Source organism: Anguilla anguilla, chromosome 8 (assembly GCF_013347855.1).
Source record: "Anguilla anguilla isolate fAngAng1 chromosome 8, fAngAng1.pri, whole genome shotgun sequence".
Lineage (NCBI taxonomy): Eukaryota > Metazoa > Chordata > Actinopteri > Anguilliformes > Anguillidae > Anguilla > Anguilla anguilla.
The window spans coordinates 52694534-52709988 of record NC_049208.1 but is presented as its reverse complement, the minus strand read 5'-3'; the positions used below and the strand labels follow the sequence as shown (position 1 = coordinate 52709988).

General features: G+C 44.2%; 2 protein-coding genes across 8 annotated transcripts in view; both read left to right on the top strand.

The window, feature by feature from the left end:
* Positions 1 to 5116, top strand: part of LOC118232966 (BOLA class I histocompatibility antigen, alpha chain BL3-7-like) — a 115583-nt gene extending 110467 nt beyond the window's left edge. For 5 of the 6 annotated variants that reach the window (XM_035428249.1, XM_035428248.1, XM_035428245.1 and 2 more), the window contains exons 6-8: positions 3887 to 3991; positions 4187 to 4204; positions 5041 to 5116. In XM_035428249.1, the coding sequence (XP_035284140.1) occupies positions 3887 to 3991; positions 4187 to 4204; positions 5041 to 5090 (173 nt within the window). In that variant the 3' untranslated portion in view covers positions 5091 to 5116. Of the gene's footprint in view, positions 1 to 3387; positions 3667 to 3886; positions 3992 to 4186; positions 4205 to 5040 lie in introns of all 6 variants that reach the window. The other variant, XM_035428250.1, reaches the window with a different exon arrangement.
* The window catches only part of LOC118232969 (major histocompatibility complex class I-related gene protein-like), a 76101-nt gene that overhangs the window by 40218 nt on the left and 20428 nt on the right, over positions 1 to 15455 (top strand). The window lies entirely within an intron of this gene.

Sequence of the window (15455 nt, the reverse complement as noted above, 5' to 3'; positions counted from 1 at the left end):
AAAACAACAGGCCTGAACCCCCAAAATAGGTTCTCCACCTAGTGGAGGAAACTGTAATTGCAGGGGGAAAATTAGTTTTCAACTTGAGAGACATTTGTTTTGTCCAAAGTCTAATTAAACTATTTTCATGGTTAAACAAATATCTGTTCATTAACCCTTAAGAATATTCAAATATCAAAATTAGACAGAATGTACATCCCTAGTGTCCTGGAGGGAGAGGGGTGTGTCTGTGGGAGATAGGGGCGTGTTCTGGGGAGAGAGGAGCGTGTCCTGGGCAGAGGGGAGCGTGTTCTGGGGAGAGAGGGTCGTGCCCTGGGGAGAAAGGGTCGTGTCCCATGGAGAGAGGGTCGTGTCCCATGGAGAGAGGGGCATGTCCTGGGGAGAGAGGGGGGTGTCTGTGGGAGAGAGGGGCGTGTCCTGGGGAGAGAGGGGGGTGTCCTGGGGAGAGAGAAGCATGTCTGTGGGAGAGAGGGGCATGTCGTGCTTTTGGCAGAATGTTTAAGGCGGCTCATTGGTTCCCAGCAGCTGTAGTGAGATATGAGTTGCACTGTTCTGTTGCAGCAGAATCCAGTTTGTGATTAATGTTGTGAGGATCAGATAGATACTGGTGGTCTTTACACAAACCACAAATCTGCTCTCAGGAATATTCAGTTCTGCTTTAATGAACTTTTCTTAGATAGATTGAATCTGCAAATAATAGTCTGAGAATTTCTAAAACAACAGCAGAATTGCTTTGCTTACTTTCCCTGTTATCATTTAATCAAACTACTTTTACTTTTGTTGTTCTACAGTGATTGACATTCAGTCTGATTGATTGATTGATTGATTGATTGATTATTCATGGTGATTCTATTGCAGTCACAAGTGTAAGGTGGAAGGAGGGGGCATCTTTATCTTTACTGTGGTTCGGAGGAAAGAGAGAGAACTGAATATTGTTGGGACAGACTGATAAGCTGCATTAGCTTTCTCCATGAAGTTCAGTTTGGGCCCTTTGGAACACACACACACACACACACACATACACCTGGATACATGTTGCTAGAACAGCACATTCTGTAGAGAATTTATTGAGGAGATTAACTCCTGCCTGCACTCCCATCCCTCCCTCTCTCTCTCTTCCTCACTCTCTCTGTGTCTTTCTCCCTCTCTACAATCGTGTATAATTGTATAATCCGTTTGTAGAGGGAATCAGACTGCTGTGTGTGATGTGTGTGTGGGTGTGTATTAGATGTGTGCAGTGACAGTGTGTGTGTGTGTGTGTGTATTAGATGTATGCAGTGACAGTGTGTATGTGTGTGATGTATGCAGTGACAGTGTGTGTGTGTGTATTAGATGTGTGCAGTGACAGTGTGTGTGTGTATTAGATGTACGCAGTGACAGTGTGTATGTGTGTGTGTATTTGTGTGTGGAGTGACAGCGTGTACGTGTGTGTGTGTGTGCATTAGTTGCGCATATTGACAGTGTATGTTTTCTCTCTCCAGGTGTGCGCACTTACCAGGTCATGTACGGCTGTGAGTGGGATGATGAGACCGGGGCCACAGGAGGGTTCAAGCAGTTTGGATACGACGGGGAAGACTTCATTAATTTGGACCTGAAAAACCTGCGTTACATTGGACCTACTCCACAGGCGTTTATCACTGTACAGAAATGGAATAATGACCCAGCTCAGCTTGAGCACAGGAAGCAGTACCTGACCCAGGAGTGCATTGCGTGGCTGCAGAAGTACGTGAGCTACGGGAGGAGCGCTCTGGAGAGGACAGGTACAGCAGCACTGAGAGCACAACTCTGCTGCTCTCCCATCATGTTAAACTCTTATGCAGCTCTAGCCTGGGAGGCTCAGTGGCAGCAGGAACGCATTCTCTGCACACAGGTCACATGGTACAGCTTTACTTCAACCGGCTGAGTAAAGCAAATAATATCTGTTACCTGTTCTTTAAGGTTCAAAAACATTTTCTTCGGGAAAGTAAATTAAAATCTGTTTAGAAATAGTCATATAAAAGCACAGTCTGTGCAAACACATGCTGTCTAACAGCATTAGTAATGTACTGAACACATGCTGTCTAACAGCAGTAGTAATGTACTGAACACATGCTGTCTAACAGCAGTAGTAATGTACTGAACACGATGTCTAACAGCAGTAGTAATGTACTGAACACATGCTGTCTAACAGCAGTAGTAATGTACTGAGCACATGATGTCTAGCAGCAGTAGTATTGTACTGAACACATGCTGTCTAACAGCAGTAGTAATGTACTGAGCACATGATGTCTAGCAGCAGTAGTATTGTACTGAACACATGCTGTCTAACAGCAGTAGTAATGTACTGAACACAGGCTGTCTAACAGCAGCAGTAATGTACTGAACACATGCTGTCTAACAGCAGTAGTAATGTACTGAACACATGTTGTCTAACAGCAGTAGTAATGTACTGAACACATGATGTCTAACAGCAGTAGTAATGTACTAAACACATGCTGTCTAACAGCAGTAGTAAGTACTGAACACATGTTGTCTAACAGCAGTAGTAATGTACTGAACACATGATATCTAACAGCAGTAGTAATTTACTGAACACATGCTGTCTAACAGCAGTAGTGATGTACTGAACAAATGCTGTCTAACAGCAGTAGTATTGTACTGAACACATGCTGTCTAACAGCAGTAGTAATGTACTGAACACATGCTGTCTAACAGCAGTAGTAATGTACTGAACACATGCTGTCTAACAGCAGTAGTAATGTACTGAACACATGCTGTCTAACAGCAGTAGTAAGTACTGAACACGATGTCTAACAGCAGTAGTAATGTACTGAACACATGCTGTCTAACAGCAGTAGTAAGTACTGAACACGTTAAGTCCTGAAACGTTGACTCATTTTACAATGAGCATATAAGATACTGCAAGACCAAACATGAGTTCAAAGATAAAAATAATTTATTTTTTACGAAATGCACAAATACTTTTATATAAGAAACAATAACAGTCCAAGGATTCAGGCCAAAAAGAACAAAAGCAGTAGTCTAACAGAGTCCTGCTTTAGTCCAGACATAACCTGCAGGGGTCTTAGCTTAGTAAAACTGCTAAAACAATTTAATTAATTAAAACTAAAATACTGAAAATATGCATTGCTTCCACACGTAATGAGCTGCATGAATTAAAATGCATTTTGAGCTCCTTCTGAATGAGTTTCTGGTCCTTTCTGTAATATCATTTTTTTTAGCATAGGAAATTATATTTAGTATAATTTAGTACTAATTTAGTACTAATAATTTAAACTGCATCAAACATTTCATTTGCCTCTTTGTCCCTGTACCCCTTTCTCCCCTCTCTCTCCCTTTCCTCTTTTCTCTCTATCCCCCCCCCCCCCCCCCCCCCGTCTCTCTCAGTTGCTCCTGAGGTCTCTCTGCTGCAGAAGGACCCCTCTTCTCCTGTCGTTACCTGTCATGTGACCGGATTCTACCCCCGCGGCATCATGGTAACCTGGCAGAAAGATGGAAAGGACCTGGATGAGGACGTGGAGCTGGGGGAGACGGTGCCCAACGGGGACGGAACATTCCAGACCAGATCTCACCTGAGAGTTAAGCCTGAGGACTGGAAGGGCCAAGAGTACACCTGTATTGTACAGCACAAGAGCCTGGAACAGGACATCGTTCTGTCAATCAAGAGTGAGTGAGAGAGGTGGAGAGAGAGAGAGAGGGAGGGAGAGAGAGAGAGACATGATGACAAACCGTGTGTGTGTGTGTGTGTACATGTGTGTGGTGTGTGTGTGTGTGTGTGTGTGTGTGTATGTATGTGTGTGTGTGTGTATGTATGTGTGTGTGTGTTAGTGTGTGTGTGTGTGTTTAATGTGATTCCCACTGACTGTAGCACTCTGCTTCAATCCAGACGGCAGCAGCCCCCCCATGGGCATCATCATCGGCTGTGTGGTGGGCGCTCTCATCCTCATCCTCGCCGTCATCGGTGTCCTCATTTGGAAGAAGAGAAGCTCAGGTGAGAGTCACTGACCACAGAGATACTGACACACTGAGTTACAGACACAGACCCACTGACACACTTTAACTCTGACAGACACCAGTGCAGTCACATAATAAAGCTGGCACACTGAAACATTTCATAGAGTTTAATAGTTTCACAGTGACAGTCAGTCAGTGTGTATGATTCTAACTCTGTGTGTCTCTGTTCCAGGCTACAGGACGACTAACAGTGAGTATATTTACTCCTTTACTCAATGCTTATAAATGTCATTATAATCAAGTACAAATAATGCCCAGGGCTTAGACTGTAATTACTCCTGTTTACATGTCTGCAGGGTTGCAGTGTTGTCCCTTGTGTGTGTGTGTGTTTGACTGACTGACTATCTATATTTTAATCAGTTCTGTCATTCTGAAATAGTTTTTAATTGGCTGAAATTGATGTTACTGGAGTTACTGTTATATGTGCCTGAATGTGTGATATGAGTTGAGTGTGTGATTCCAGTGCTAGTTTGTACTTGGTAGGATTCTTACTTGCTGAACAAGCTTACTCTACAGGGTTGGAGTCCTGATCGATGTGGTCACTTCTGGCACTACGATCCTTACTTCACTCTAGTGTTTCTTTTGCACCTCTACATCATGAACCTATGCACTTGTTGTACGTCGCTCTGGATAAGAGCGTCTGCTAAATGCCTATAATGTAATAATATAATGTAATGAGCTGAGTGTGTGATATGAGCCTGAGTGTGTGATATGAGCCTGAGTGTGTGATATGAGCTGAGTGTGTGATATTAGTCTGAGTGTGTGATATGAGCTGAGTGTGTGATATGAGTCTGAGTGTGTGATATGAGCTGAGTGTGTGATATGAGTCTGAGTGTGTGATATGAGTCTGAGTGTGTGATATGAGCTGAGTGTGTGATATGACACTGAGTGTGTGATATGAGCTGAGTGTGTGATATAAGTCTGAGTGTGTGATATGAGGCTGAGTGTGTGATATGAGCTGAGTGTGTGATATGAACTACACTGAGCTCTGCTGAACTGGGGTTCTGACTGAGCTTCTCGTTGCAGCCTCAGACACAGGTTCTGAGGGCTCTGACCGGCCTGCAGTAAAAGCCTGAGATCTCAGTAAAGACTGCGTAATGCACAGTAAGTCCCTTTACTGTAGACCTACTCTGTATAGATCCCCTCAGTTACAGAAATTCATCACTCTTCTGAACACACAGTTAGTTACTCCACTGTATTAATGTGTCTCAGTCTGCACACTCCAGTTGCCACGGTTACATTATAGCTAATTTTTTAGACGATAAAGCCTCAATATATTTGATTCTACCCATATTGCGTAAGTTTGGATTTATCTTATGTTGAATGAATGAATGAATGAATGAATCATTCCATTTATATAGCACCATTCCAAACGCTCAAAGTGCTGTTTACAGTGATGAGTGGGATCTCACCTCCACCAATGTGTTGCACCCACCTGGGTGATGCACGGCACCCATTTTCCACCAGAACGCTTACCACACATTAGCTAAGGTGGAGAGGGAGAGAACTTTTTTTTTTTAGCCTATTAAATCAAGGGATGATTAGGTGGCAAGTTTTAGAGAGCCAGGTTTGGAATTTAGCCAGGACACCGGGGAACCCCCTACACTATATATTGACACTATATATTGCTTTGAATGCATTGTGTACATTGGGTTGATATGTAGCTACGGCTAATAACTTCTTTAGCCAGCAGTCAGCAGGCTAGTAACAGACGAGGCTGTGTCAATGAGCACAGATGTAAAGTGCTATCCAATGAGAGGTCGCCATTTCAGAATGTGATGGAAGTGGATATGGACAGAGCAGGCTATGCAGCTTCACCAGGTCCACCCTGCAGACCTGTAGCTCTGTACTAGAGCCTGGATCCAGAGCAGAGTTTAATCACCCTGTACTGCTGTCTTTACAGGAGAGGAGCTGGAGGAGAGCTACAGCAAGAGGATCCCACACACACACATACAAACACACACACGTACAATACACGCACACACGTACAATACACGCACACACATACAATACACACACACTCACACACACACATACACACGCACGTACAATACACACACGCACGTACACTACACGCACACACGTACAATACACACACACGCACACACAATACAAACAGACACACACACATGCACACACACGCGCACAAAAATATTTTCACCTTTTCATTATGATCATCTACAGCTGGTGATAGTCTGGTGTCCCCGAAGAACAGTTTAGAAATTATTGGAAATGTTGCTGTTTTTTAGAAGCTGAACTAATAATGCTTATTTCATTATAAAAAATCAGTTCCCAGTGGTCGACCCAACAAATGGTGTGGCCACCCATTTTGGCTGGAAGCCCTCAAAACTTAAACAGCCCCCAGAACAATGTCGATGGTTGTTATGCATTGCATTTGATAGCACCTTTAACTCATTATCTCAGAAGGCTTTACAGTGAAGGGGGTTACCCCACCTGTGTAGCCCCCACCAGCGTGGTGCACAGCAGCCATTTTGTGCTGGAACACTCACTGCATATCAGTAGTTACAGTCACTTTCTGCAGCAGTTAAAATGGGGGGTTATCAGGTGGTTGCTGACCTGGGGATTTTCTGACAATAGTCATTGGATTAAGGGTTCATTTAACTACACATTGAATGTTAATGCTGTCCTGGTTCTTCGTTTTCTCTCAAATACACTGTACTGTTTGCATTGGTGGACACATTGAAGTCCAAAAGATCATGTACATTATTTTAGCTGGTGTGTGCCTATGAATTAATTCATTACTATTGTATATACTGATCATGATATGTTTGATGATAATTGTTAAATGTTGCAATAATGTGCACATTACTGTGCAAGAAATTCGGATTTGGATGTTTTGTTTATATTTGGTAAAATGGATGGGCGATGGGTTTCCCCCTTGAGCCTGGTTCCTTCCAAGGTTTCTTCCCATCTGCCACAGGGAGTTTTTCCTTGCCACTGTTGCCTTAGGCTTGCTCCTGTGGGGGTTTAGGACAGGGTTGTCTGTAAAGCATATTGTGACCTGCTGTAAAATACGCTATACAAATACAATTTGATTGATTGATTGATTGAATTTGATTGATTACTCTGCATATTGCACTAAATGGTTGATCATACAGCAGTCAAAAGTGATGTCAGCCATTTTCACCTTCGCATGTAAGAGCAGAGGTGGTGGCAGTGATGCTTTGTCATGACTGGGAGCCTGTGCATTTTTTTCACCACAAAAGCTCTGCAACAGCTCCGCAAGGACTCCACAATGTGGTCATCAGAATGATTCTGTTTTTTCATTTGGGTCTTTTGTTATTGAAAAGAACACAATCCAGAGGAAACATTTTACTTTGTTTTAAAGAAATACTGTATTTTGAGAAGACTAGATTGTTTTTGGAATTCTTTGGAGGGAAACAAGCAAGTCTGAAATTAGGAACCCTATTACACCTTTTACTCAAGCCAGGGCAAACTCAAATGGGAACTACACTCTACAAGTTCCATTAGAGTACAGTCTGGAAACACGTGAACCACGGAATTGACCTTCATCAAAGTTCCATCATTTAAGCCGAAGTCTGAGTTTTCTGTATTCAGCAAAGAGGTTGGTGGAAAGATGCACAATGTGTGACCACAGAGGAAGAGTGTGTAGAAATCATTCAAATTTATCAATGACAGAAACTAACACTGGTATTCCATCAGTATTCAGCCATACTACGGAGTACATCTGTGGCCTGAGGGTTTACTTAAATACAACAAAGTTTCTCATTGTAGTGGCACTCCTGCAATGCAGCCAATGCAGCCACTTGAGCCTTGAAGCTTGTTACAACCAAATGGCGCATGATAAAAGATTCAGAGTCATTTGTTCGTTTTACTTTCAACTTGTACAATAATACGAGCAAAATAAAACGATACAGACAGTATGCTTGCTTGTTCGTAAACACGGTCAAAAACTATATTGCTTTATAGCTGGCAAAGCCCATTCTACGTCTTTGTTCAAAATGATCTAACATAAAGCATAACGTAACACTAAGCATTCTGGTATTACTTAAAGGGGGGTATTCTCAATACAAAAAAACAATTTTACAGTTATGCAAAGAAATATATCTAATAAAATAATAATGTGAATGCTTACTATGTTGCAATAACCAAATTAAATTATTTATTTTGAAGGTTACACTCATTATTTCCTCACTCAGAAGTTGATTGATAATCCTGTTACTTTGGTGGAATTCAAAGATTTGGTTCAAATCACTGTAATAGAGATATGTGCATGTTTGTAATAACAGAACGAAACGATCTTTAGTCAGATTTTTTTCCCGCGTATTTGTCATGTTTCATCTGTTGTCCTTTATGTTTATGCTGATCTGTTTATATTGCCTCTTGGCTGGGAACTGAAGGATAAACATGCTTTCATCTAAAATATCTGATCGTCATATTTCTGGGGTTGTGTGAGTGTTGTTCTTATTCTAATTCAGATCTGGCTGAGCAACTGTGAGTCAGATTTTTTAAAATTTTAAGCCTTTTTTAAATAATAATTAAACATAGATTTCAAGCCTGAAATCCGATGCACTATACAGAGATATAGCCGAACAGCTCATTTTTTAACCCCAGTCCCTGGGCAGGTGAATGCCCAGGTGTTGCAGGCTGGGTCCCATCCTGCACTCCTACAGGCCATGAACGGACAGGAGAATGGAGTACGAGAGAAAACAAGTGTAGCTGGGCGGTGAAGAAAAACCAAGTTTTATTTATGCACATAAGGAGGTGGGTCCAAATGGTGGTGGGGTGGGGGGTGTAAAAGATCACTGTAAATAATGCCCCTTCTGTATGATGTTGCCTCTATTGTAGTTGATTTAACACTGCTGAGGTTGATTTAGCACTGCTGGGGTTGATTTGACACTACTGGGGTTGATTTAACACTGCTGGGGTTGATTTAACACTGCTGGAGTTGATTTAGCACTGCTTGGGTTGATTTAGCACTGCTGGGGTTGATTTAGCACTGCTGGGGTTGATTTAACACTGCTGGGGTTGATTTAACACTGCTGGTGTTGATTTAACACTGCTGGAGTTGATTTAGCACTGCTTGGGTTGATTTAGCCCTGCTGCTGATTATGTAACATTTGTAGTGTGCAGTACAGGGGGAGCAGCTGCTTACTTTCATCATTCAACTACAATTAAGAGTAGGAACGCAAACAAACAGTAGCAGGACTTCTGCTGTTGATATTGTAAATATAGCTTTTTATGATGTAATTTTATTCCGGTTTTCTGTTGTGCTGATACATATGCATACATGTATGAAGGTGTTAAGATATTCTGGAATAAAATTTACATTTGGAAGTGTCTTGTGCCTTTCTTGCTTCTTCATTACATTCCATTACAGGCATTTAGCAGACTTATCCAGAGCAACTTACACAACTTTTACATACAGTTGAGGCCATGGGAGGTGCTAGGGAGAGTTTTAGACCCAAAGCCGCAGCATAGGCAACAGGCTGGCAGGGACCCACAGCTGTCGCTTTGAAGAGAGTTCTCCCCCAAAAACTTAGTTATGCTGTGCCGTCTCACACCGGACGGTATCGGGGGAAAATGTTTTTTTTTACTCTTGGGAAGCCCTCAGCCAAAAGGAGCGCGTTTCCCCAGGTTACTTCTCTCAAGCTCTCTCTTCCGGAAGGTTCTGCTCCCATCACAGTGATATCAGCGAGGCGAGAGCCTGCCGCACCCCGACCAGCGCCACCCTGCCCGACTGCTCTGTCCAGTGTGGACCATCCCAAAACCAGCGCCACCCTGCCCGACTGTTCTGTCCAGTGTGGACCATCCCAAAACCAGGGCCACCCCACCCGACTGTTCTGTCCAGTGTGGACCATCCCAAAACCAGCGCCACCCTGCCCGACTGCTCTGTCCAGTGTGGACCATCCCAAAACCAGGGCCACCCTGCCTGACTGCTCTGTCCAGTGTGGACCATCCCAAAACCAGGGCCACCCTGCCCGACTGTTCTGTCCAGTGTGGGCCATCCCAAAACCAGCGCCACCCTGCCTGACTGTTCTGTCCAGTGTGGACCATCCCAAAACCCCAGTTACTGTTAGGCTCTGCGATACATTTAAATCCTACAGTTTGCCCACTCACGTGTCAGGGCAGTGTGTTGATAAAGACGGGACAGTCTGATGAGCTCTTACAGAGTGCATGTGGTCCCTATTGGACTCGTGTTGTCTCTGTTAGAGTTGATTTAACACTGATCAGTTTTACTCTGTCACTACATTTTAATGCAGCTTTACACAACTATTATTTATTTATGGAATTGTTTGTGTTTTTAATGTAATTTTATGTGAGCCTTTTTTGCGTGTATGTTTTTATGTTGTTTCTGAGCCCGTAACCTAAGACAATTTTCTAACACTATGTGATGGACAATAACGTTTTTTGAATCTTGAATCTTGAATCACTGCACAGTTTCAGCTGAAAAAGCCCTTGCATTCCACCTGCCTCCCTTTACAACAGCAGGATGGCACCCAGTTCACCAGGGAATCCAGTCGATGGAGGAAGGGTGAATCTGCTGGGTCACGACACCGATGTGATGGCTGGTTCCCAGTGGATGGTTGTTATGGGTTTTGATCCATGACAAAAAGCTGGATTACAGGGAAAGTTTTTGACCCTACACACTGATGTGTTTCCCGTAGATCTAAATGCACACGTCGCCTATTGAAACACTAGCCAGTAGAGCAGCCCTTGTGGCTGAATAATGAACTCTCTTTCAAAGTCACTTGGAGCTTTTCCTCTTGCCATTTATGTGTGTCTATGCAATAAAACACCCAATATGATTCAAGAATTACAGCTATAAATAAACTGAATTAAATAATTAAATAAATAATTAAGTAACTGAACAGTATTTAAATATAATAAATTGATAACTGTAACAGAAAAATGCATTAATAATACTAACATTAAACACCCTAAGATGGTTTCAAAACACCATTTTAATAGCGACATTTAAAAAGATGTAAAATACTTGTCCAATGAACATAATAAGATTCTTATTGAATTCAATTGCAAGGAATTGATATTTCATAAATATCTGTAATAACCATGACATATCTGTTTTAAAAAGCAACGAGAATGTAACAGTCTAACGTCAGAGTCAAAATAGCTTGAAAAGCCGCATCAACTACACTCAACTCAGGGCCGGCCTGAGGCATAACCGAACTAAGCAGCTGCTTAGGGCCCCTGTGGCCACCAGGGGGCCCCCTTGCGATATTCATCCCCTATTGCAAAACTAGCGGTAGTAATTTAAGACGGAATGACAACGGAATATTTCATAACAATGCAACCCCCCCCCCCCCCCCCCCCCCCCCCCCGTCGACAGATTCAAACGGCACCACTGCCCCCCCACAGACCCCAAAACAAACACCAGGTGGAAACCATTACCCAAAAGAAACTAACCAGGAAAAGTATTTTATTAAATTCATCACCTGCCACAAACCTGGATACCACCTGCTGTCTATCGCACAACTTTGTCTTCTTGTGTTTGCCTATTTATGCAGGAATTTAACTACTGTTCTCTTTAATGTCCATTTCCACTGTCAATCGTCTATTCTCCTAGGCAGGGGCGGGCAATTCTGTCCCTGGAGGGCAGGTGTGGGTGCAGGTTTATGTTGCCACTCAGGCTAAATGTGCGAAATTGGCTGCACACACCAACACTAGTTCACTTGTAGATTACATCACAGTATAGGGACACAAGAACAACCTTTGGCTGTTATTCGTGTGATTAGTGAGAAACGTGGCCAAAATGTCATTTGGCATAATTGTCAGGGCTAATTAAGTAATTAAGGCCGGTGGTTGCCATGGAAAGCAGAAACGGACTCGGCCCTCGTTGCCCACCTCTGCGCATAGGTGATGAAAGGCACTGAGCAGCGGGAATACATCAGTCGCCCTTCTTCTTCTTGAACTTCACTTTGACCTCTATCAGAGAATTTTACATCTACTCATTTTACTTACTTTTGCCTCGCTCCTTTATGTTTTTTGGCGAGTTTAGCTTTAAGAGCAGCCAGCTCTCACCCCTGCCAGGGCGTTGTTTAAATGCATATTTTCAGCGAGTTACGGTTCTTTCGCTAGTTAGCTTCATAGCTAACGAAAACTCCCCGTGGCATCCCCTGATAACAAGATGGACGCCTCAAGGGGATGCGCTTGTGGGCGCTTCATCCCGGCGGTATAGGGACACAGTGTGTCTCCTGCCTCGGCCCAAAATGCGCTGAAGCAGCCCTGTGCCTCCTGGGAGTATGTCCCCAGTGCGAAGCCTTTGCTCCAGGCTCCTTCAGGCATTACATTACATTACATTACATTACAGGCATTTAGCAGACGCTCTTATCCAGAGCGACTTACACAGCATTTTACATTGTATCCATTTATACGGCCGGATATATACTGAAGCAATTTCGGTTAAGTACCTTGCTCAAGGGTACAACGGCAGTGTCCTTACCTGGGAATTGAATGGTAAATGGTAAATGGACTGCATTTATATAGCGCTTTTATCCAAAGCGCTTTACAATTGATGCCTCTCATTCGACAGAGCAGTAAGGGGTTAGGTGTCTTGCTCAAGGACATTTCGACATGCCCAGGGCAGGGTTTGAACTGGCAACCCTTTGACTGCCAGACAATCGGTCTTACCTCCTGAGCTATGTCGCCCCAGCTACATAGCTCTTGAACCTGCGACCTTTCGGTTACAAGCCCAGTTCCCTACCCACTGTGCTACACTCCGTCCTCGCAGGGCACAGGGCAGCTCTCTCAGAGTGCCGTGCATCGGCCAGGCTCTCTTCCCAGAGAGGGCTCGGATCCGTGGACCAGGCCCACCTGCCGCGTCCTTCCCAGGGCCTGTGGCCGGAGCTGGTTTCTATGGCTACCCCGCTGACCTCTCCTTTTCGGCACGGAGGATGGGACGGACGCTGAATGGTCGCGTGTGGTCACTCGTACGATTGAGGAATATTAAACAAACAACCTGTACGAAGTGCTGCACAAGTGTAAACGCTCTGCCTGTTCGCCGATGTCGCACGGTGCCAAGGGAAGGTTTTAGACCCAAAGCGCCACGCCAGCGTAGGCAGCAGGCTGGCAGGGACCCACAGCTTTCGCTTTGAAGAGAGTTCTCCCCAAAAACTTAGTTATGCTGTGCCGTCTCACACCGGATGGTGTCGGGGCAAAATGTTTTTTTTTTACTCTTGGGAAGCCCTCAGCCAAAAGGAGCGCATTTCCCCAAGGTTACTTCTCTCAAGCTCTCTCTTCCGGAAGGTTCTGCTCCCATCACAGTGATATCAGCGAGGTGAGAGCCTGCCACACCCCGACCAGGGCCACCCTGCCCGACTGTTCTGTCCAGTGTGGACCATCCCAAAACCAGGGCCACCCTGCCCAACTGCTCTGTCCAGTGTGGACCATCCCAAAACCAGGGCCACCCTGCCCGACTGTTCTGTCCAGTGTGGACCATCCCAAAACCAGGGCCACCCTGCCCAACTGCTCTGTCCAGTGTGGCCCATCCCAAAACCAGCGCCACCCCGCCCGACTGCTCTGTCCAGTGTGGACCATCCCAAAACCCCAGTTACTGTTAGGCTCTGTGATAAATTTAAATCCTAGAGCTTGCCCACTCGCGTGTCAGGGCAGTGTGTCCATAAAGACGGGACAGTCTGCCCCTCAGCCCCGACTCTCACACAAGCACTCCGCGAAGTGCGATGACTGCGACACAGCAGGAGCAAAGCGCAATGAAAGTGGCGAAGACGACGCCTCCATCTCACGCAGTGGATTTACGCGCCGTACTGCAGCTCTCTGCCCAGCCACAGCGTGTGCTGAGCTATGAGCCCCACACAGCGCATGAGTGTGCCGGGGACCCAATCAGCTGCAGGCCAGCTGCACCCGCTGAACTGTATTCATGTAGGTCATTGGCTGCGCCACAGCCACGTGACCGCGTGGGAACAAGATCGCGGCCTGGCTGCTCGCATCAAGGAAAGTTTGAACAAGACAGCAACAGTAACTATGGGGCTGGGGGGATTGGGGGAGCTTGGGGGGGAGTGTCATATAACATCACTTATGCTGGTTTTAGTTCCAACCACAACTGCAATCCCAGAATTTTAACTAGCTGTTAATTTTCCTTAATTAGGTACTTTTTAGAGGGATTGTTCACCCTCTGCAGCCACATTTTGTAGGAAATAGCTATGCGTGCCATGAAGAATAGAATTCCCATTTTTGTATTATGCTATATTGCAAACAATGACATAAAAACATGAAAGAATGAGGTTCATCTATAGGTGAACACATGTTTAAATTCTTGCATTTTTTCTTAAACCTGTTAACACATTTCAAGTTTGGCATCTTCTCATTTGGTTTGTCTTTGAATTCTCCAGTATCTTCCAGATAGTTAGTTTCAGTGTTCAGGCGGCCACACTTTCAGCAATTACAGTCTATTGTAATTATTCACCTCAGTCTTTAATTTGATCAGTTAAAAATAATTCACCTCCTTTTATACAATTAGATATGTGCAATATAACCCAATAAACACAATGTGAACATGATAATTTTATTCTTCATGCATTATAAGCTTCTAAGCATTTTGACATAATGTGGCTTAAGAGGGTAAATAATCCCTCTTAAGCCACATTTTTAACAGTCAAACAAAACCAAGTTTTAACAGTTTAAAATTTAAATTCTCAGATAGCAATTGTGGTCGGAACAAAAATCAGTCAGTGCCAATGATGCCAATAAGCGTCAAAGAAATGCAGTGGAACAGGATTTGAAAAATTCAATAATTGCAATGAGTCATTGTATTGAGCGTCTCACTTCCTGGTTCCTTCAGCTGCTGTTTTATGAAGAGAAGAATGAGGGCGTTGCCATCTATTAGAAACTAGTCATTTCTGTGAATCTGGAGCTGTGCGCGGAGTGCAGTATCATTACAGCCAGTAGAGGGCGCTGTGACACCGCAAATCTCTCACTGCGTCTTTTTGCCTTCCTGGTTACACTCCGGGACTTTCCAGTCAGGACTGCCGCCCCACCAAACAACATCACCATGACTGACCCTGCCCAGATTCGCGCTGTTCGCCTAGCAGAACAACACAAACTGGGAGTTTAGAGAAATTACGTCGCTCAGTGTGGCGAACCCTACAGACACCGAGTACAGATCAATGTGAAAAACTTAAGCTCTGTTGTGTGAGCAAGAAACATTGTGACAGTTTTGCAGGTTTGAAAGGGAACTTACGTTGCACTGAAATATAATTTTTGGAGCACAAATAAAAACATATTTCTATACTTTAAGAATAATTAAGGAATGGAAAATCCCTGCTGAAATGATAACAAGTCAGAACTCAGCAGAAGGGGGTGACACATAACAGGAGCAGATGTACTTGTGTATGGTGCAGCGACTGTGTCTGTGTGTCTGCCATCTCATCACTCGAGGGCTGACACAAAATGGCCGCTCCAAGCGATAGGACCGGTATGGG